Here is a 23,697-nt window from a genome sequence, read left to right on the forward strand (position 1 = left end):
ACTCAAGAGTTTGATTTTACATTGTATGCTGCTCCAGATTGCATATTTAGCCATGTTTTATATCCAGATTTATTGGAAAATTAGGTTTACTCAGAAAGGCGTTTTGCTTTCTGGGTGGACAGAACACTTATAACACATTAAAAGGTTTTACTGGATTTCAGTGCTGCATGGAAATGAAGGGGTGGAGTGTTTATGGAGCATATGCCACTACCGGTATATCACAGTTTCTACTCCTCTTCAACCCATAATTTTAGCCATTTGATGATTACTAGCAGCTGCAACTCAAACTCCCTGTTGCTAGTTCACAAATAACAGGGTCCGGAGTCCCCGGCCCTTGCTGTTCTACCATTTCTTTCCTCGCAGATTCTATTTGGAATGCAGCAGTAATGGCTACAATGGGGAGAATGGTTAAAAGTGGGAAGGGGGAAGGGGGAGGGGGGGGGAGGGAGAACAAAAAAAACTATTTAGACAGTACTTTGCTTATATTTAGATTTGTCAGCTCATAGAATCTGCCATTACAAGTAACCATGAAAACATGTGACAAAGACATTGATACGCATGAGATGATCTTGTCTGGCTTGCAGTGTGGAATCTGTCTCAGATCAATGGTAGAGAATTGGACATGTGCAAGGGACAATTTGACAGTCACATTTAGTCAAACTTTGCTTCCCAGTCTCCAAGTGATGACATTTTCATAATTGCTTTATGAATATGAAGAAGTCTCCCTGTGTACTGCAGTCTGGTGTCATTCACACTCCGATCACATAATTATCTAAAGGATAAATTATAAACTTGCTAATAATGTCATCATTAGATGCACAAACAGGTCATGGACTAGACTATTCATTATCACAAACTACAGTCGGATTTAACTAGCAGCCCGAAACATGCCAAAAGTTTGCCATGGTCCTCTTTAAAAGGAAACCCATCACGTTCCCACAGCACCATAAAACCAAGTTATGGTGCCATTAGGGGATGTGACAGAAAGCTGGGGATGAATCTTTTTTTCCCCATTCAAGCACTCGTAGAATCCAGCAGTGTGACGCTTCGAAGAGCATACGGTGCCGTAGAAATGCGACGCATTTCAGAGTCCCATGTGTGAGCTCTGCTGTACAAGTCTATGAGAGTGCGCACGTGGGACTCGGGGCATTTTCATGTAGACTTCAGCAAGCAAGTATAACAAAAATACACTGTGCACATGACAGGTTCCCTTTATATGAAGTCTGTCAGCTGGAGCATGCTGTTTAAACTGCAGGCATCAGGTTATAGAGCAGATTGTATCTATAGTTTTATGGGGGAAGAGTCAGTATAATTTGTATTTTATATCTCTGCACATTCTGAGCTGAAGAGTCCCATGGGTGGTCCTATCAGTGATTGACAGCTGCGTATGACTGTACATGCAGGGTAGCTGTCAATCACGGATGGCACCACCCACTAGACTGTTCAGCTCTGGATGTACAGAGATATAAATGAATAAAGTGCAAGTTATACTGGATCTTCCTCCAAAAAATAACTATATACAATCTGCTCAGCTCCTCCTGCTCTAGAACATGATGCTTGCAGTTTAGACAGGATGGTCCAACTGATAGACTCCCTTTAAGGCCCTCCTACACAGTTTAGTCATCTGAACCCACAGATTATGGTGAAACAACTGGCTGACTAATATGTATGAGGGCTGCTCAAGTTTCCCTGACAGATGACACCGGAGAAGAGAGGGAAGGAGGATTTGGGGAGGCATATCATCAATTTCTGCAACACCTCTGCCGTGTTCAGCAATTCCAGCAACCAGATTGGCATTGTGAATCAGAACCAGCAACCCGATTGGTTGTTCGGGCAGAACTGTAGCAGAAAATGATAATATGCTTTGGGGAGGGGCATAGAAAGTTGAATTTCAACGTCCAATCCTTTTGTTCTCCAGGAGAGGAGCTGCCATCAGGGTTGTCTGGCTGCGATAACTCCCTAAACACATAAACTGAGCGTCTATCACTAGTGACCACAAGAGAAGTTCTGTTCATGCATGCAGACAAAGCACAGCAGCCCTTCTGACATAACTTATGAGCTACAATTTCCTAACTCCCAAGCAGAGAGCACAATCACGTGTTCAGGCATAAATCATACTTTCCTTCAACTCAACATTTCCACTCATCACATCTTTTGTTTTAACTCTTGCCGTAATGCAATGCTCAGTTTACATAGAAGGAAGCTCAAAAGCATCTTAGGAAGTCTGTCTTTCTAGAATGGGGCAACTTATGGGTAAGATTCTAAGTATGTATACTTCTACAAATGCTAAGTCCTATTTAAATATCCCTTCAGCTTGCTGTGCTGGCATTACTGACTCATACCTGACAACCTCCGTCTAGTTCCTCAGCAACTCATCATACTCGCTCTTCACTAATTTTAGATTCCACAACTAGAGGTTCCAGCTGTGAATGAGCAGCGAGCAGGGGAAGCGTGTCATTCACACAGGTGGGAGGCAAAAGGAACGGTGACCTGGAAGAGTGGCATGATTAGACACTGACCATCGCTAGTCCAGTACTACCGCCCATTTAGCTACTGTAATTAGGAGTTAGCTCACATATTGTATGGATTTTCACATAACTGAAAACTACCCAAAGATTGGAAGTGCACCCATCCCCAGGTGCCAAGTGGGCGCAATCCAACCACACTTCCTCAACCAGGGTATTTCAAGAAATGGCAGGGGCAGCAAACAGTCTTTAACACATCTATAACTTGTCGAATTAGATATTTCCACCATTCTTGTATCAAGATTGTTTAGTAATCATGCAACGTGAGACATCACCAACGCAGTAGGAAGCGTGGTCTAGGAAATGGCCTTAACAGGTTACGTTTACAGTGAACATCTGAGTTATACAAGGGGATTCGGAAACTGCAAGAGTAAAGCAGATTTCTTCATACATGAACCGACATACAGCAGCCCGAATGACGGCAGAGATCTAACTTTTTATGGCACTTTACAAATAGTGGATGTGTGAGTTGTTGGTGACTCTGGACAACAATGCATCTCCGCTGCAGTGAAATCAAGAACAGGATATGCCAGGATGCATCTGGGCAGAACTGGACTACCGAGCAAGGTGCAGTAAAAACTTGTAGAGGGCTATCTTTTCATGTCATGCTCGCGGTTGTATGCAACTTCATGTGTTAACTAGTCAACTTTACTTTTGCACCATTCTATCTGAACAGCTCTGTATTCTACAAGCTGTACTGAACAGTAGGATCCGTGATTCAGAGGATTCAAAAAGATCTATAAAATGGCTCAAACACAACTGATGGAATCTTTATATTATTCTACTGAACAAGACTTCTATTGCCATGGAGGTTGTATGTGGATCTACAGTTAGATTCCCTACGGTCTAGGTGTTTCAGATTCAACTATAGACATATTACAGCCACCTGTAGTAGTCCTAAATATGTGCTTTTATATTATTTTATTAAAACAGATTTCTTTCCTAGATCAATAATGGAGAAACTCATCTGGGATGGAATGTTTCCTGTACGGAATACTGGTGGCCAAAAATATTTATGTAAGGACTGATGAACGCTGGAGCATTTATCGGGTCCTGAGAGTGTAAAACTGGAGATTGGAAAACAACGTGTGTCCATGTGCACCTAGGCTGACCTGTACCACTTAGCAAAATACAGCAGAAGGTGGAGGACAGTGAGAAATGCATTCCCATGTGCAGTATCCAACATTTAACAGGCTTGGCAGGCCTGTATAAAATGTGGTTTATACCCTTTGCACAGAGGAGCTATTCCCTCTTGTTAAATAGTACATGGGAAGTTAAAGGAAAAGCAGATTTCACACCCAGTACTGTAGTTGCTGCCCTCAAGTCATTTGCCCATCCCTTTTCGATATACAATGCCAACTAATGGCCCTTTCACACACGATTATAGTACAGAATTGTTCAGATCCCCGCGCTCCAGTGGGAACTTGAATGATCATCTTTCCCATGTAAAGGCATGCTGCAACTGAACGAGAATCGTGAAGTCGTTCAGTTTCTGCATGTAGAAATCAAACGGCGAGCTATTCAACATAAACAGCAGTTGTTCACTTCTGAATGACTGTCTTACTGTGAATGGAGGCATATGGGTGGGGGCAACCCCCCCCCCCTCCCCCAACAAAAATAAATAATATGACTCCTTGGCCCACTCCACTTCCATTCTGACAGTGCTCTGAGTGATGCCAGCAATAGTCGCTCCTGACAGCACCGGAGCGAACATCACTGATGCGAGATGCCAGGCATTCGTTGTCCAACAGCTCGTCCCATCTAAGGCCGGCTACACATGACGGATTCTGGATGCGGGATCCCTGTGTCTGGCTGGTGACCCCGCATACCGGTCTTTTCTGCACTGTGTCCACTGGCGAGCTGTCTGGACTATACATACGTAGTACAGATTTTCCCCATGTGCCATCGCCCAGCGATGACATGAAACCCGTGACCTGTCTACAATGGTAACGGCGGATGGGCCGTGAGTCGGACGGCTTCCATTGACTTCAATAAAAGCAGTCCGTGTGGGCACGGCACTAAAATAGAGCATGCTGAGATTTTTCTTCCGCGAGCAAAAATTTGCTGTTGATTTCTGCTTGTGTATGCTGTTTTATAGCATGCAATGGACAGGATTTGCTGCGGAACTCAGGGGGCAGACGCCCGCCACTGATTCCGCAATGCAAATATGCCCGTGTGCAGCCGCCTAAATGGCCAGTTCAGTTATGGTAACACTTATTACTCCCTTTTCAAGCAGGATTTTCTCAATAGTGTTAATAAAGATTACTATAATATTTGTAAATTTCTTTAAATAATCTTTAATGTAGTTCCAAAGAATTTTCCCATAATATACCCTGTCTAGAGATGAGCGAGCACGCTTGTTTAAGGCTGCTACTCGATCGAGTAGCAGTCTTATTGAGTAACTGTACTCACCTGAGCAGCATGTGGGGGGTGAGGGGGCAGGAGGAAAGAGGGAGATCTCTTACTCTCCCTCCCCCCCCCCCCCCGACCGACACCCCCCCCCTCCCCCCATGCTGCTCGGGCGAGTACACAGTTACTAAATAAGACTGCTACTCGATCGAGTAGCAGCCTTAAACGAGCGGGCTCGCTCATCTCTAATCCTGTCCCATGCAGAGTACTGAAGTCTTACCTTTCCTACAGTGGTCTTATAAGCAGTCTTGATTTCCTGACGTTGGGCAAGTGATCTGTTTGCGATCACTTCGATAATGGCATCTTCATCCGTGCCTGCAAGTAATGGAGGAAAAAGAAAGATAGTCTTGAATATAACAGATCTTTGTATTGAAAACAGATATCCATAAGTAGACATTAGCTACTAATGTCCTGCTTCTTTAAAGCCACTGCATTAACACCGGCACCAGGGAACAATGGACGTAAACTTGCTGCGTCAGTGGTATTTTATAGGCTCACTAGCCTGTGCAAATGCTATTCATACACTATTTTTTCTGGCCGCTATTACTGAGCGATTATAGCAGCTCTCCCTCATTCGCTATGGATTAGGCCTGCAGCAAGTCAAAGACCCTACACAGAGCACTCCTAGGTTTAACTATAAGGGATAACGGTGTAAACTTATACTTATTCTGCGTTTACAGAGCTACTTACTATAGTAACATAGTATGATAGGCATACAAAAAAAAAAAAAAAAAAAAAAAAAAAAAAAAAAAAAAGAGGACGGGGGGGGGGGGGGGGGGAAAGCAGATAGAAAGCCTTCAGTTTACTTCCATTCGACTTCTATTTTTTGGATAGTATAATAGTGCAGTCTGCAGCATTTTTTTAAAGGAAAAATAAGGAAAACTGACAGAATAGAAGCAAAAATGGTTGAAGTTTTTTTTTGTTTCTCGCCCCCCCCCCCCCCTCGGGAAAACCTTACTGAAATTAGCGGGAAAACGATTCGTTTTATTTCAGTTTCTCTCCTCCAAAAACATTGCAGATAGACCCTGAACTGAGCCTCAATGCCAGGTGTGAGATCAGCCAAAGACTCCTCTGCATGGGTTCTGGTGCCATGACCCTTTTTCAACTGCCATTGATCCCATAATGCTAGTTACTGGGCATCTGACATTTTTTTAGCCAGTGCCTCCATAACATTTCCTGACAGTGCTTTAATTACTACCATGTATATACAAATAGCACCACCATAAACAGCAAACAAAGAGTAGTCAGAGGCTCATGTGTTATGCGTTAACCGCAAGGTTAAAAAAATTTTTTAAAAAACCGTGGTAGGTTTCATTCACAACTCTTACTGGACTTGTCATATAGGCTCCTTAGGCAAGCACTCACCCATCCCTTTCATGGCTTTCTGCAGTTTCTGGACATCTTCCGCTGCATTGAAGCCTGCATAGGGTTTGATGGTTCCCCTAGTTCCAACCTGTAAATATGTACATGTATAACGATGATCAACAACATTATCCATATCTGCATTTGTTCTTCATATCAGATCATGTAGAAGCCTGAGTCTCAACTTGGAACACAGTCCTCTTCATGATCCAACTTAAAAGACTGGTATACCAGCCTGCAGCTATATAACAAAAGTTTGACAGACATCTTAGTCTTTGTTGCATAGACATTACCAGGTCTGGAGAGAAACCTTCTGGGACTTCATGCAAACTATAAATCCAGAGAATGTACTAAATGTGTTACTTATATAACGCCAATTTAAGATGTCTCCATCAGGCAGTTTTTGGATTGTGTGAGAAACCATATGCAAACCTGTGGAGAACAATCTCAGTGCAGAGGTCGGTCATATTCTAACACAGGACTCCTATATCATAGTACAACAGTTTAGAAGCAATGGCTTAGGGGTATACTGTAACCTTTGTGACATCTGCTCTCCGACCGACATGCACAGGGGGACTATGGAGTAGGTTTGGGAGCAGAGTCTGCTGTATAGCTTTTGTCACAATAGCTGTTACCAGTGCTAGCGCCAATTGCAACAGTTTAACTACTTAGATGCCATTGTCAATTCTGAAGCAGCATGGTTGCGAGGTGCTAATGAGTTGCAATGGCAGGAGGGGCATAGTGAAGGCTCCCAAGCCTGCCATAGATTTCAGTCTATTAAGCCATGCTACAGACATCAATAAATAGTCTCATGTAAAAAAGTGCAATATCCTACAATACTGAAGTATATTGTACAAGCCATCGAACAATCGCAAGTTCAAGTGCCCTATGAGTGCATTTTCAGTAGCAAGGTGTATGGAATCAGAAACATATGGATCTCTAGACCATGTCAGGTATCATATTGCTACTTCTTACAACTAAATCGTTGTACAACTTAGTTTCTGTACAATAGCCAGGATATTATATGAAAATACAAATCCTTACAGCTGCTGTCTGTCAGGATTAATGCATTTGTCTACTTTAAGTCTTACTTTATCAGCATTAGTTTACCCCCGGGATTGCCAACTAGTAGTTGGCTTAACAACAAGGAATCTCTATGGCACGCTGCATGTAATACAAGAAGCCTCTCATATGTATAGTTTACATTACTATGCCCAGATATAATACTGTATGGCTGAAGAACAGCTTCCATATTCAAAGCCATATTCAGAACCTTCCAATGATACAGTATTGGTGAACGATGAAATGCAATATAGGATAAACTGATAATACCATGCGAATTGAAATAGCGTGGTTGCCCACAATGTTACTTTTGGGGTGCAAGTGTCAGAATTAAACTTAGGGGTTTTCCACTTTTGAACAATCCCTACTTGTAAGGGCTTATTCAGACAACCGTATATCAACCGGGTATTCACACGGCTGATACAAGGCGTCCCTCTCTGCAGGAGGGGGAGGCTAGCAGAGTGGGAGCAGTGCCTGAGCTCCCGCCCCTTCTCTGCCTCCTCTCCACCCCCTCTCTGCCCCATTTGCAATGAGAGGAGGCGGGGCAGGATGAAGTTTTGTGAATTAGCTCCACCCCCATCCACCTCCCCTCATTGCAAATAGTGCAGAGGGGCGGAGAGGGGGCAGAGCTCAGAGCACTGCTCCCGGCTCTTCCAGCCTCCTCCCGGCTCTTCCAGCCTCCTCCCCCTGCAGAGGGGGACGCTGTATAGCAGCCAGCGTGAATACGCGCCCTATGTACGGTTGTCTGAATAAGCCCTTAGAAGGGTTTCTTAACAAGGTGATCGGAAAGTGTCCTCCCACTGGAACTGCTAGCAACCAACTGTAATTTGTCAGAAAACCTTACAGTAGGTGTTCAGTTCCTTTGCAGCAATATCACAGAGGACAAAGTATCATACAGTGTCCAGTGGAGCGGAAAAAAAAAATTAAATAAAGGGGAGCCAATTAAGCACCCCTCTCTGCAAAGCTGTTGACCAGCCATTGAAAGACCATGATTACCTGTTTATACCAAATGATAAAAATCAACCAATTACCATTTTTTTAGGTGAGAAGGAATGAAGCGACTAGTGAACAAATTTTTGCTTGTTGTTGCCTGGTGGCCGTGTTTATAAGGAACAGTTGTTGCTTATATTCGCTCTCCCAAGAAACTAAACTAGATATTTGTCCCATGTAGAGCCACGAGATAAAAGCTGCATGCGTTCGCCAGTATAATTTGCAACAAGTTTAAATAAACATGCAACATTTGTGAAAATTTGTCACAAACTCCAAAAACTTACAACAAAAAATATGAGCATGACAGTAACCCAATACTGAGGGCAATGGGTTTATTTGTGAAGCTCTCAAAAACTTATTGTGCCATGTATGCCACCATATGGTGAACCAGTACAGCACCATGTGCAAGGTTTCTAGATAAGAGGTTTCTCTAGAGAGGTTTTTTCTTTCCCTAAAAGTTTGGGTTTTTTTTGTTTTTTTTTTTTAACCACTCAACTTTTCTCTTTATATAAATTTGAGCTGTAAAATGTTGCCCAAATATGGAGTCAAGCAGCAATAAAGGGTGCGCCGTTGTGGCCACTAGTTCAGCCTTGATAGATTCCTAGTGACAGCTTCCTTTTAAGGCAATCAAGGTGTAACTAACAGATCTGAGGTGATCAATAAGGTGTTTATTCAAAGGCTGTTTGTAGATCGATGCTTCCACCTGCTAGAACGAAGTCCATTTACATCTGAGGTAATAAAGATATTGATCGGTCGACATCTACATAGGGAGTACTTACTGTGGCCATGATTTCCTCCTAACGGCACACCAGATGATGACAGATGTCAGCTGCAATAAAAACAGATAAGCGATATATTACTAAAGGGTAATAGGATGTTGTTCCACGTTTGATCAGCCAGAAGCATGAAGAACAAACAAAGTAAGTCTCGTTTCACACGGTGCCATAGAGTCCCTGGTTACCCAGCACTGCAGATCCAAATATTGGCATTGAGACATGATTTCCTATGAATCCATACCGTGTGGGGGCTGAGAAGTAAAAGCAAACATTAAATCTTGCAGAAAACCTGTACATTTCATTCATGTGAAAACGCTAACGTATATAGACAATGACAGAAAGAACCCATATACATATAGAAGGATTTTTTTTCTTACTGCACTCTATATAAATTAATGTTTGAGGGAGAATAGTTGAACTGAACATAAATGGTCTAAAACAAAAGACCCTTTAATTATACTTAAAACATGATGCAGGGCCCAATTTATTAGTATGAAGCCACTTTGTCCAAAGTAAACTGCTGCCTAAACCCAGAGATCAGCCATGATCAGTGGAGAAGATTGCGAGTGGCCACATAGCTCTCCTACATTAGCTGCCATAGGCGTAATGTAATACTAGAGGGTGCTTATTTAAGTGATGGAAGACTGAGTAATACTTTTCAGCAGCTCTCCATTCTGCCAAAAGCAGTCTGGATACGTTCGGGCCTTGGGCAAAAAAAAATTGGCAAATGAGGTTGATGGGCAGGTAAATACATGTCACCCTTTCACACTAAACGGGCAACACTGACATGGAAAAGGATTTGAGGGATTTTAGGTAACTGTAAAAATAACTGGAGCAAGCAGTGTCAAGCAGCTGCTGCCAAGGCAATTGCAGTCATGGGGTACATCAAAAGATCTTGGGGCACATGATGAGAACATTGTCCTTCCTCTTTATACAGTATTCCATGTGTTGTCTGACCAGTGACTTGTACAGTTTTGGGCACCGATACTCAAGGACATAATCAGAACTTGAGCAAAAACAAAGAGTGACCTAAAACCTATGTATAAATATATTAGGGGACAATACAGAGATCTCTCCTATCATCTATTTATACCCAGGACTGTAACTGACAAGGGGGCATCCTCTACATCAAGACGCAAGAAGGTTTCAATACTGACATAAAGGGAGGGGTGGGGGGTTCTTTACTACAGAAGCTGCTTCCTGAGACCATGGTGATGGCAAATTTGATACGAGTTAAAGAGTCCTGGACACCTTTCTTGAGTGGTACAATATTACATGTCAATCATTAATTACTTCAGAAGGGTCGGTGATCCAGGGATTATTCCGACTGGAGTCAAGAAGTAATTTTTTCCCTTAACTGTGGAAAAAAAATTGCCTTCTACCTCATCGGGGTCTTTTTGCCTTGCTCTAATCAAGAATGGAAGAATGAGGTGGTGAGAAAGATGGGAAGGGGGGGGGGGGGGGGTAGAAATAGGCTGAACAAGCGTCTTCTTTTGGCCCTACGTACTAGGTTACTACAGGGTGCAAAATGTAGCAGCAACACCTATATGCCTTTCTGCCACTTAAGACCATTGGTATAAAAAGACAGTAGGAGGTCCTGTTACAGATTTTTGCATTGGTTCTCAGGAACTTTAAGTTATGCCTCTGGTTTATAGGGGGGTCCAAACCAAAAGACCACAGTCTATGACACCCAAACACTCAGAGCATATGGAGAAGGGTTGTGGAGTTGTGACAACTCTTTATAAGTACATTCTGAGGGGGGAGTTGTAGGTGGCATAAAAACAAGATTGTTCTGTATCAAAGACAAAGAGGAAAAGAAAATGCTTGTGTACATCTGGCTTTTACCGAGATGGCAGGGGGGCGTTTTCTTTGTAGGAAATGTTCCTGGAACCGTTTCCTTTTGAAAACATGAGGTTTAGTTCTCAATAACAAAGTTTGAAAGCACAACGTGGGTAGCTTTATTCAAAGGTACAAGTTTCCCACTGTCCAAGAGTTGGACCCCACACATTTTGTCCAGTAGCCCCCAGAGAACTTCATCATGCCTGGCCAAAAGTTTAACTATTTAAAGACTAGATTTCTATAATGTTGAGTCCAAATCAAAGACCATTTCCAGAACACCACATTATTTAACAGATGAGCTGCTCATCACCAAGCGTCAAACCCAATTCATTTAATAAGGTTTGCGCCAATTTGCATTACGAATAGGATTATTTTGGGCCTTTTTCCATCTTCCTTATTTGTTTAGTACATTGGATGCCCCCCATACAGTGGCTCACTATATGCTCAGAACATATAACTGACTATCTAGAATGCAACCAACTCACTGCATCACACAACTTTGATCTGAGGTGCTCTTCTTTTTCACTGTTAATACTCAAGTACTAGGCATTTCCATCTTTACACCTGTCCCTTAGTATATCCTCAGTCTACTCCTCGATGTCGATAGAGATAATCAACTAAATAGATTCACCAGTATCCCCGATTTGCACATGCATGGATTGGATTTAACAAAAACTTTGTTTCACTGCAAAAAGTCTTCACAGCATCTTTCATTCCTATGGCTGCACAAGTTTAAACCCCTACCCCCCCCCCCCCCCAGAAAAAAAATTAAAAAAACACCACACAATTTCACACTCATGTAAGTGAGGTTTGTAGCCAAGTTCAAGGAATTTAATATTGAAACATGCGATTTTCATACGCCGCAATGCCTTTTTCCTGTAAAGCACATCAGTCTTGGCCCAAAATGTGTACCAGCCCTCCACCTACAATGTGACATTTATACTGATGCCTGCTTTTATGCCCCCCCCCCCCCTCCTTTAGCAGTCAGACCAGGGTCCTGGTGCCATCTCTGCACCCCCTAGGAGTATGCCACTGAACTGAATGCTCATTTTCTCTCTCCAGAACCTGCCATAAACATACCCCATTGCAAACATCTCACGTGGGAGAGAAAAAAAACCCCACAAGTGTTCCCCAGATATTATAAGCACATGTTAACATACCCAACTACAGCGGATAGCATGCATCAGGGATGTTCCTACCAGACCCAGATCCCAAGAGTGCAACTCACATAACAGAAAGCCTTATGAAAGAGGAGACTAACATAAGCAAATGGAAAATATTCTTGGATTCAGCAGGCAGGACACAAACTATGGTTTGTAGTTCACACTTGGCATATTTCCATCTCCAGCAAGGATTCTGAACCGCTACGCTGCGGTAAGGCACATCTGGGAGAGATTCAGGGATTTGGGCAAATAGTCACTTTTCATTTTGCGATTGCTCTCCGATTAGCATGAGGACAGTAAAGTGTAAGTTCAGTTTGGCAGACAAACATTCACTTGTACTTTACTGACGGTCATATAGAAGATGGGCCCTTCTACACAGTATGACCCATTGGACACCTGACAGATTTTTCCTGTGCTTTTACACGAGAATCACTGAATGAATGGAGTATCCATCCGCCTCCATTCATAATAAACAGGCAATAAAGTGTAAATCGCACCATTAGTAGTTCGGCTTTGAGAATAGAGAGATGGTGTATTGTTCCTTGTGGGACTCAAAAACATTTCACAATTCTTTTAAGTAACAAGCTTTCTTGTACAAGCTGTTGGCTGGAACTCTGGAGAACTGAGCCTTTCCATGTGTTACAAGTACATCATGCAATGCTTGGCTTACCCTGGTCAGGTACTGCAATAGAATTGAAGACTTGCCAACAGTCTCTAAAAAGGGAGTTTACGTGAACCAATCAATAAGATTGATACTCAATTCATTAGTCTGATGACAGCTATACACGAAATGAGTGGTCATCAATAGGTTCGTCTCAAATACACTGTCATCGGCACATCACCTATTCACACAGGGAGATGTGCTGCCCATAACATATAAACAACCCACTCACCCAATGAATGAGTATTTTCTCATTCATTAGCCAATCATTGTTCTGTTTACACAGGTCAACGATTGGGTGGATGGACATTCTAATAAACACTCGTCTGAGATTATTGACCTATGCAAATAGCCCTAAAACCACATTACTTACTGGGTATCCTTCTACAAAGATCCCCAGCAATAATCTTATTTGCATGGTGATGGGGTAAAAATCTTAAATGTTCTTTAATATGCTTCTAATATAAAACAGAATTGTAATATTAGAATTACTATAGCTAATACTAAACAGGTCTTAACATATCTCATTGTGTTAGCTTCCTATTGAAACAAGCCAAATTGGCACAAATTGATGACAGCAAGACCAATATGGGGTAGGAGACAAAGGTTATCAAATTAGGACACAAGTTCATACCATAAGGCTAACTTTACACAGGCGAGCAGGATATGGGGCAGTGAATAACACCCCCATATCGCGCTTCCCACCATGTGAAGTCCCTGAGGTTCTGAGGCGTTTTTTTTGTTAAAAACAGCTTTGCGCAACTTCGTGGAAAGGGGGAATCCTCCGCAGTGGTGGATCGCAGCGTTTCTCCAATTGTTTTCAATGGGGATCTCAGATCGCGTGCGCCTAAGCACAAGGGGCAGTGCTACCGCCTGCTCCATTGACAACAGTGGGTGCTGCGATGCGAGAGCACTCAGCAAGATAGAGCATGCAGGGATTGGATTCCTACATTATGGTTCCATGCAGGAAAACCTCACTCATGTTTATGACCCCCATTCATAAGAACGGGGTTCATATTTGTTGGTCTTGCAACACACAAATCTCAATTTTGTTGCCCGTATGAAGGCAGCCTTAGGGGTTGTTCAGGTCTACATAAGGAGGACACACACACACACACACACACACACAAAGTTCTACACCAAAGTCTGCATATGGGTTATCAGAAATACAAAGCTGCATCTTTAGGCCTCTCACACATGATCAGAAAACGCCATTTGAAACTGCGCATTTTATTGCCTTTTGAAGAGCGTTGGGCAGCGCTTTTTAATGCACCCCAAGATTGTGATGACAGCATTGTACTGTGGTTTTCAAGTCCAGTGCCAGAGTGGCCTAAGGCACATTTTGTGAAACTATTCCTCACATATGAAATGACCCTTAGGGCTTTCCATTTTATTTTTATTCACCTCCAACTGGCTGATTCCCCTGCTTCCTGTGAGGTCACCTACATTCACAGGCAGTCTCCTTCCTGCTTGGCAATGTATCTTACATCACAGTTCAGCAGGGGGAGTGCTGGGCTACAGCAGAAACTGCTCATGCCCGCTATCTCTGCAATAGATAAGCATTCCTTCCTAGTCAGTGAAAGCTACGTAACAAGGACATAACTTTCACTGACACTGAATGCCATCTTTATAACAAGCCGACTGGCTTGCAGTGAGGTGACCCAGGGGACTGGAGAACTTCAGAGATTAGAAGACGCTGTAAAGGGGGGGAAGGGGGGGGGGGGGGAACACACACACTTCAATGCAGACTAGTTAGTAGGGGCAGGAACATAAGACAAATGATAAATATAAATTAGTCAATTGTTATAACCTGCACTTTATATTCTCTTTACACAATGGGACAGATTTATGAAAACAGTCTAAAGGAAAAACTCTTTGCTGTCCATAAGAAAATCTCTCAACATGGGGTTCTTTCGCCTTTCTAGAACATTTTGTAATAGAGACAACTATGCACAAAGAACCTCTACTAATGTATACTTCATTACATGGCCAGTAGATAGATATATGTAGATGACTACTGACACAGAACAGACACTTCGTATGGACCTTGGCGAAGTGAAAGTGTGCAGATAGTCAGAGTATAATAAGGGCACAGCCTCACAAAGCATGGCACCATTGTGTGCCAGTGTAATACATACTCTGGTAGAACTGGAAAATCAACTGTGAATTATTAGAAAGTGGCAGTTCCAGTTCTTGGGAGACTGTAGAAATTTGAAAGCACCAGAAGCATTTGCTACTAACGGGGTTTAAAACAATTTCTGCCCACAAACTTGTAGGTAAAGTACATAGTCACTGAGATACACTTTGTATCTGTATGGCCAAACTTGTATAGGAGGTAAGAGCAGCGTTGAAGAGTTTTACTTCCTCTTCATAGATTACTTTGTAAAAATGCAACCATAAATGATGCATCACAGCATAACCAGTTGCAGGCAAAAAGCTATAAAGTCAACTAATCTTTTAAAGACTGGGGTAATGGGAAACTAGCTGCTTTCAGTGAATATTATTTCTTTGCAAGGCTACATTACGGCTGGTGGAAACTATTGGGTACAAAGAAAATTAAAAAGGGTCCTCATCCATCCTCTTGGTCCTGGCCCAAACAGCCACATACATGAGGCACATGTAACCCTTTCCATTGAAATCTGTGGAAATTATGGAGACCACTACTCATAGGCCTCAAAAGGAGCTACATCCATGCTTGGCAACCTCTTGACTTCTGTGAAGACCACCTAGGTCTTCAAGATGAAGGCTCTAGGGTACGTGTCCTTCCTGTTTCTTGGTATGTCTCAATAGTTAAGCTATATTACAAGAGCCACCTAAATTCCAAGTAACTACATGCCTTTTTAATGTATGCTATAATAATTTTACACGCCCCAGTTCAGTTTAAAAGAGAAATAAACTCATTAGGTAGTGCATGATGGAGTATGGCCAGCTGCCGGACAGACGTAACCACACTGCATCTGGATCTCCATGTTCTTGTGGTCACCTCTTGTAGGCGTTTCTTTGGTTAGCATTTACTACCGAAGACAATAAATTGTTAGGTGACGTATCAAAAAATAAAGTACGTTGAGCTACAGCTACTAATTATAACTGGCCCAACAACCAACACAAAATAACAACGGTGATGAATACTCTTGTCAGCCTCAATTAGGTTGTGGCCAAATAATGACTAGCAAGATGTGTGCAAGATTGTGAACCCATTCTAGTTTATACGTGACAATGTGTGTCAGTATGTCACAATGTTGCACCTCTTTGCCATTGGGAATATAACATTTAATTTTCTCATGTGTCAATTACTCTGCTAATTGCACCCCAGAACAAGCATAAGAGCATGCAAGTTCCCTATAGAAAATATATTCTTAGACCCCGAGATTATATTGGGGAACTGTCATTTATTAAATCCCCTAAACATGATTTTGTGAGTCCAACGAATTACTATGGGTCTGTTTTGTGAACCTTCAACCATATACAGTACATGTTTCTACTAGTCAACACAGTATGCATCTTCTATATCCTTTATAGTCTGGGGGAGGAGCAGGAATATGTGGGGAGCACCACAAGGGTATGCCGAGTCTTATATAGACAAAGCAGTGCTCCCTGGGAAAAGCAGTGGAATAATCCTCTGCAACACCACCAACTGAAAGGTTAACTGGCCGAGTCAAGATCTAACTGTTTAACAGACCTTGCAATATGATTAGGGATGCAAAATAGAGCACCCATGTACAGGGCAGGGGGTTGGACTCGGTGACCCTGGAGGTCCCTTCCAACTCTACCATTCTATAACATACAGCTATTTCAGGGTTATTGCCCCTCATAAGTGCACATTTTTTGGTCTCATCTATACAACCAGAATAGTACTATGCACTGAAAAGGAGCAAGAATACAACACAGCTATGTGCATGGATCCTCTGATTTGGCTAATATTCCTACTGATATTGCAGGACTCCTAGGGTAGCTACACCTGCAATACGTGGTGCTGTGGAGGATGATTCCATTAGTCATTCTGTGTAGTAAAAAGGAAAAGTAGGCTTATCCAATGATGAGCTGGTCAACAGACAGTCTTGCAGTAGTATTCATAACTAGATCTTAAATTTTACTAATCAAGTTCCAGATACTGAGCATTCAGCTATATTATTATAACCTTTGTAATGTTTTCCTAAGAGAGAAGTATCATACATGTTGTTGACATTAAATAATTAACCGCAGGGAGGCCATAGTATATAACCTGTTGAATTGCAACAATTCAACAGAAGAGCTTGGTAACGTCACTCAAGTGTTTTCATTGTGCTCTTCTCCGATGTATTGCTATATATATATATTATATATATATATATATCCTCTGATTGATTAGGCTATGATACCCCTCGAGTATCACCTAAAGTAAATACTTTAGCAGAACAAACAAGTCTTTAGTCATTTGAATTCTGCGCACCTTTATACTGGTGAAGGATTGGTGTCAAGTGTTAGAAAATGTGATTGCTCGCCTGTTCGTTGATCTGCTATAGGCTTGCTGACAAACACCAAAAACACTTGAATTTGGCCAAAATAACTTTGGTTTATAAAACAGAGGTAAATGAACAACAGACAATATAACACAGAGAGCAGCAACAAGTGCAGACATTTTAATCTAGAGGAAAAACACTCCAGTATTCAAGGGGTGACCTTAGGAGCGTTCTGGGGGAGCTTATGCTAGCTGCATTTTCAATATCTTCAGTGTCCCTATATAAACCCAACCCAAAAGGTGACGTGCCAACAGCACAGGATAAAAGCTCATTAGAATTCAAAGCCATGAGATCAGCAAACTGTAATACAACTTTAGTTTCTTACAAGTCAAACAAATGTCTTATTATATAGATACTGCAAACAATGCAGGATGTCTCCACCTTGTGCTGTGAACTACACAGCAGTTAGAGGAGTCCACAAGTAAGCCGGTATTTACAGTGCACACAGTCCTATTGTACACGCATACTGGGATTTCAACACATGACACAGAGCAATGAACCGATTACACAAGTTTATCCCCACCCACTGCTGAGCCCACTGTCCGCCTCAGGGCATTCACTACATATTTCATTCAGCCACACCTATTACTGAGAAATGGTAACATAGTCAGTCTGTGGGCGATGTAGAGTCCTGAGGCCATTTTTTTAGTTAGGTAGATATAACAGTTGTATCTATTATCACCTCAAAAGCTTCAGGAAATACTAAATAATTCATTGATACAATGTACAGGAATAGAATTATACTTTGAATTAGTGTGAGCTGGACACACTGACTACTCTGTAGCCAATGGAGAATTGGGATGCAGATCAGGTTGATTCCATCACCTTTCCTCATTGGTATATGCACCTACCCAGGGCTTTACCTGTAGCAAACAAGGGAAGTGGTTACATCAACCTCATCTCCCGAGATAGGAAGGGGGAAAGATAAGAACAAGCAATTATGCATCCAAAAATCTCATCGGCAACGTGATTTGGAAGTAGTTTGAGGGGGAAGGTGTTTTTAGAAGTCAGAAATGGATTAAAAAGGGGATTAGAGTAAGCTGCCCTTTACACTTTCCGCTTTTATGAGCCACTCCTGATTTTGGCTTTAAAACATGTGCTTATGTTACCGTTACTTGGATATTCCCGTAGTACAGTTTATAGGTTTATATGCTAGGATGTTTCTTTCCAAGTTTACACACAAGAGTGACACATTTATAGATTGCACTTTATTGCAGCACACGACACACCAGCGCTGGGCTATACTTCCGCTGTGCTCACCCGGAAGGATCGCGGGACGGACGGCTTCCTTTGACTACAATGGAAGCCGTCCGTGCGATTTTCCACACAGAATAGAACATGCTGCGATTCTCCCCTGCGAGCGGAAAATAGCAGTTAATTTCCGCTCGGAGCAGGGGAAAATCTTTTAACCTAGCATGGACATTGCTGCAGGTGTCTGGCCGTAAATTCTGCAGTGAAAATCCGTCTGTGGGCATTCAGCCTTATATTCACATGGGGTTTGTGAATTCGAACATCATAAGCCAATCCAGTTTTGCAAGTGACTTTCATGCGCACTAACCATTTTTAAGCACAAGAAAAAGAAACCCCCCCCCCTCTGGATCATGAAAGTACAATATAGTTTGTTGTTTTTTTTAATTGGCACCATTGCATGGGCGATTTTCATTTGAAAGAAAGAAAAATAATAAATAAAAATTAAAAATAGAATTTTTTTTTTTTTTTTTTTTTTTTTTTAACTTTGAATTTTCAGGAAAAATTTTATTCCTATCTGATTTTGGACAGATTTTTTTTTATATATCTATATCTATCTATCTCTAAACTAGATGGTACAATTGTTCCTGTGACTATACCCTTAGCGCTAGGCAGCAGCACGACAAGGTTGTCCAGAGCATATTAACTTCAATAAGCAATATACATCTGCAAAGCGCTCATACAACTCAAATGGGAGATTTTAGACCGCAGTCACATCACCACTGAATACAACATAAATGGAGAGCAACAGAGTGACATTGCCCAACTCAAGACACTAAAGTTGTAGAACCTTGCAAATTTATCACCAATATCAACAGGTGCTCAACTAGACAGCATATACTCCCAGTATTAAACACTACGTTGTAGTAGAGCCAGGCTTGTGATTTAGCACAATGTGCAACATCATCAGTATTGTTCTTTCTAGGGGAACTTACGGTTATCACACTGCACAAATCAAAAGTTCTAAGGCTGCCTTACCATCCATGTTGGACCTCTAGTCAGAGGTTCTTTCACAGATCTGGCACAAGATACCAGAAGAAATAGCGCTGCATGGAGTACTTCCTCTGGTAAAATGCCAGGCAGCAGAGCTGAAACCAGACAGACCCAGTTATAGGTAAAGGGGTCTGTTCAGCTCCATCATAAAGCAGACCCATTCTGCTAGAGGATTCCCCTTTCCTGCCCCCAAATGGAGTAGGAAAACAGAATCCTCACCACAGATGTGAAACCACCCAAAGACACATCAGATCTGCTACATTTGTAAAAACACATTGAAAGAGAAGTTGTACTAAAATAACAAAGTTCCACAGTGCAGCTAACTACTCCTCCCTAGCCCTGCCAGAAGTGTGCTGCAGGTCTGTATGAGCAGACAAGCCCCCACACTCACCTCAGTAGATGTCAGGCCCAGCACAGAACTCTTCTCTTCCACACTGTTTATAAGTGAAGTCTGCCTGCTGGGAGGTGACTGTTCTCCCAGGCCTGGGTGTGGTGGATCTGTGTGTCCCTCCTACTATAACAGTTCCTGTAGGTTTAGGAAGGCAGTTTGTTATACAGAGTACAGCTTCCCTGGCAGGGAACTGCGCTGTAAAGCTTGCTGGCCTCTGTAGTTCCACAACTGCTGGACATTTGCAGTATGGGAAACTCTGATGTAAAGAATAGGTTGTGCAACATGATTTAATATATAAAACCTAGGAAGTTTTTTTTTACCTCTATTTTTGTTCAGTTGTTTTTTGCAGACCTTTTTCCAAGTCCTGTGGGTAAAGAAAGACACCTAGAGCATGTGGCATTCTCAAAACAGCCCACTGACTCAAAAAATACCACAAAAAACTATGTCGTGTCTAAAACATTTCACGTTTCTCTATTGCCTTACGTCTAACATCAGCATTCTTAGCCTCTTAAAGACCAATCTTGGTAAATATATGGCGCTTGGTCCGATAGAAAAAATACGGCGCAGGATTAAAGCCTCTGCTCATGCAATCAAGTGACAGCTGAGAACCTGAATGAGAGTTTTTTTAACTGCTTCTGCCTTCTCCTTTCCCAGGTACATAGCGCTCAATGAGCGCTATGTACTAAAAAGTGGAAGTGTTTCTTCCACTATGCGACCTGGCGATCACGTGACCACTGGGATTCCCCTGTCACAGCAGAGCTGCAGGGTCCTAGCAGACCCTGATCAACTCTGCCAGTGACTTTTGTCACTACAGGGGGATGTTTTTCTAAGGATGCTGCAGCTACAGTGGAAAAGTGTGAAAAAGAAACAAAACAATGTGGATGTCCCCCAGAGGCCTTTTATGACGTCATGGGGGTCATCGATGGTGAAAAAATAATTACAAAATGAAGTAGAAAAAAAATACAGAATAAAATAGATACATAAAAAAGTGACCCAAAGCCAGCACCAACCAAAACCATCGCTGTATGCGCCCTGTAATCTGAAACCATACATATTAGATATCAAAATATCTGAAACTAAGGCCGCTGCACACGGCTGGGTCAGATGCTGCATGCGGGAGCCCGCAGCGAAATCCAACCCTGTGCCCAGCTAGGATCCATGCGTACCTGACATTTCTTCTTCTTTACTGTACTGCAGATGGTCCGCACGGCGAGCCGTCAAACACGCGCAGTACAGTTTTTTTTCCAAAGCCCTGCATTTCCCACGTTGTTGCTAGGTGATGACGCAGGTACACGCTACCTTTCCGGTTATTGAGGACGGGCTGCGGGTCGGTCGGCTTCCATTGACTTCAATGGAAGCTGTCCCTGCGGAATACGCACTGAAATAAAGCATGCTGCAATTTTTTCCTCCGCAAGCAGAAAATCGCAATTGATTTCCACTTTTGTAGAGGAAAATGCGTTTTTTCATAGCATGCTATGGGCAGTATTTGCTGCGGAATCTAGAGGTGGACGCCCACTCCCTATTCCGCAGTGCAAATCCGCCCAGTTGCAGCTGGCCTGAATGAAGAACTCATTCCTGCACTTTATGTTAGGGCTTATTCAGACAACCGTATATCGGCCAGGTATTCATGCCGGCCGATATACGGTGTCCCTTTCTGCAGGGGGAGGAGGCTGGAAGAGCCGGGAGCAGTGCACTGAGCCCCCACTCCCGCCCCCTCTCTGCCTGCTCTCTACCCCCTCTCTGCCCCTCTGCACTATTTGCAATGAGGGGAGGTGGGATGGGGGCGGAGCTAATTTCTGAAACTTGGCCCCGCCCTGTCCCTCATAGTTGAACTATGGGAGTCTATAACTGCTGCCCCCTGCTACAAGATTGCCGCTAGGAGGAGTTAGAATGGAGTGGTGGTTGAGCATATGCCTGACACTCAAGTTTATGGCACTGACAGACACAGCCAAGCACTGCGGATAGGTGATGAACGCCTTATGCCAAATTCACACGTGTATGTTTGCGCGCACATTACACAGACAATAAAACCCATTGACTTCAATGAGTTTGTTCACACACGAGTTTGCGCACATTTCATTTCTACAGAGAAATTAGCAGCAGGCTCAGCATTTGCACACGAAAATGGCGCATATTGAACTGCTTATCTTAACTGCCCATTCAATGAATGGGAACATGGTTGTGTGTTTTTGGCATGTGAAAATGCACTCAATTTGCGCACACAAAAAAGTATAGTAAAACACATACTTGCACACGCAAATACGCAACGCCCATTCCACAAATACGCCGTTCAAATGTCTGTGTAAATACGCATACGGTTGTGTGAATCCAGCCTTCATACATTTTCCCAAAGGCGAGAATATTGTGCGAGATTTGTGTGTTGCCAGATGCGCAAATATGAACCCCATTCTCATGAATGGTGTCATACACATGTGTGATTTTTTTCCCGTGTCGCGGTGTTGGGAAAGATTGATCACCTCACCCATTGTATCTAATGGGGCCCAGAAAAGCATCACATTGCATGCGAGGTGCACGAGAGTGTGTATATTGTAGCCACTTCCATACAGTGCAGCACCCTGCCTGATACTTATCAGCCACCATCTTGATGGTGAAATTTTGCTTTCACTTTCACATCAATTCCTTGATGTATCAGCACAATATTAGCGAAAGGCTGCGCCATCTCTGCCTGCTGGGGGGACAGTTTAATTATCATTACCTTCTGTATTTACCTAAATAAGCCACAGCTCATAAGTATACAGGCAGGACGATGAGCTGTGATCTCCTCTATTATAACTATGTTAAAGGAGCTGTGTGATCATCATCAGTAGCTGTGATAAGAATGTCTTTATCCCCCTTCTGAACATGTTTTGTGGTAGGGTTCATATAATAGCATCACACAGACCGAGAAACTGACTAGAAACTGAATACATAACCCCAAGTAAATCTGAGCTGGTCAGAATTGACCATGTGAAGAATAAGAGGTTGGGAGTGTCACACAGAAAGAAATAACTAAACAATGTAACACTAGCTCACTTATATATACTGGGGGATAGCTACATAATGAATAAAACCATCACCAGAGTGGCCCTTTAAATGAAAGCTGCAGCCTGATCGCCCGCTGTGCATGTTTGCTTTGCCCCAGCCGTAATAAACCTCCCCAGTGTGTTCTGTAACCAGAGGAAACCACAGCAGTTCTAAATGATAACAAAATATTTATCTAGTAAGGATGCAGTGCTGATTGGTGGGCAGATGCTGATGAATAATATTACCAGCCTTTCCCCAAATGCTCCACTGAGCATTGTACTGGCATGGAATATTAGGGTTCAGTACAGTCTCTAGAGTCGGTTTTAGGCTACTCTTATTCTGTCCATTTCCCAAGGAGAAGTCCGAAGGTATATAAAGAAACAGATGAGTGCTGCAAATAATAGGAAATGTCCATTTTGCTACAGTAGAATATAAAAAAGTAGTTACCATATAAGCGCTTGTCAGATGCCTCAAAGATGCCTCACTTCCATCTGTGTGACTACATCTTTGAGGCATCTATATAACTACTTTTTTACAGTCTGAAGTTATGGTGACAACGACTACAGCTATAATCATAATCATAGCAGCTTTTTACTGCTGCCACGGTTTTCATAAAAATAAAATCTAAGTACTGAACTCAACTCTTCAGCCTGGTGGAATGTGTGCTGTGATGATTTGCTTTGTTTCTGAAGGCCAAAGGAGGTCCAATGTGCTGGAGTCTCTAATAAAGTGTCCATGCAGTGTATGTGTATTCG

At 42.5% G+C, this 23,697-nt stretch overlaps 1 protein-coding gene across 1 annotated transcript in view; it reads right to left on the minus strand.

Moving 5' to 3' along the window:
- ANXA4 (annexin A4) overlaps positions 1 to 20,019 on the minus strand; it is a 46,567-nt gene extending 26,548 nt beyond the window's left edge. Inside the window, exons 1-4 of the mRNA XM_066593039.1 lie at positions 19,919 to 20,019; positions 9,128 to 9,177; positions 6,300 to 6,387; positions 5,155 to 5,249 (exon numbers count right to left, since the gene is read on the minus strand). Coding sequence (XP_066449136.1) covers positions 5,155 to 5,249; positions 6,300 to 6,387; positions 9,128 to 9,136 — 192 coding nt within the window. The 5' untranslated portion in view covers positions 9,137 to 9,177; positions 19,919 to 20,019. The remainder of the gene's footprint in view (positions 1 to 5,154; positions 5,250 to 6,299; positions 6,388 to 9,127; positions 9,178 to 19,918) is intronic.
- Positions 20,020 to 23,697: the final 3,678 nt, after the last annotated feature.

Source organism: Eleutherodactylus coqui, chromosome 2 (genome assembly GCF_035609145.1).
Source record: "Eleutherodactylus coqui strain aEleCoq1 chromosome 2, aEleCoq1.hap1, whole genome shotgun sequence".
NCBI classification, from domain to species: domain Eukaryota; kingdom Metazoa; phylum Chordata; class Amphibia; order Anura; family Eleutherodactylidae; genus Eleutherodactylus; species Eleutherodactylus coqui.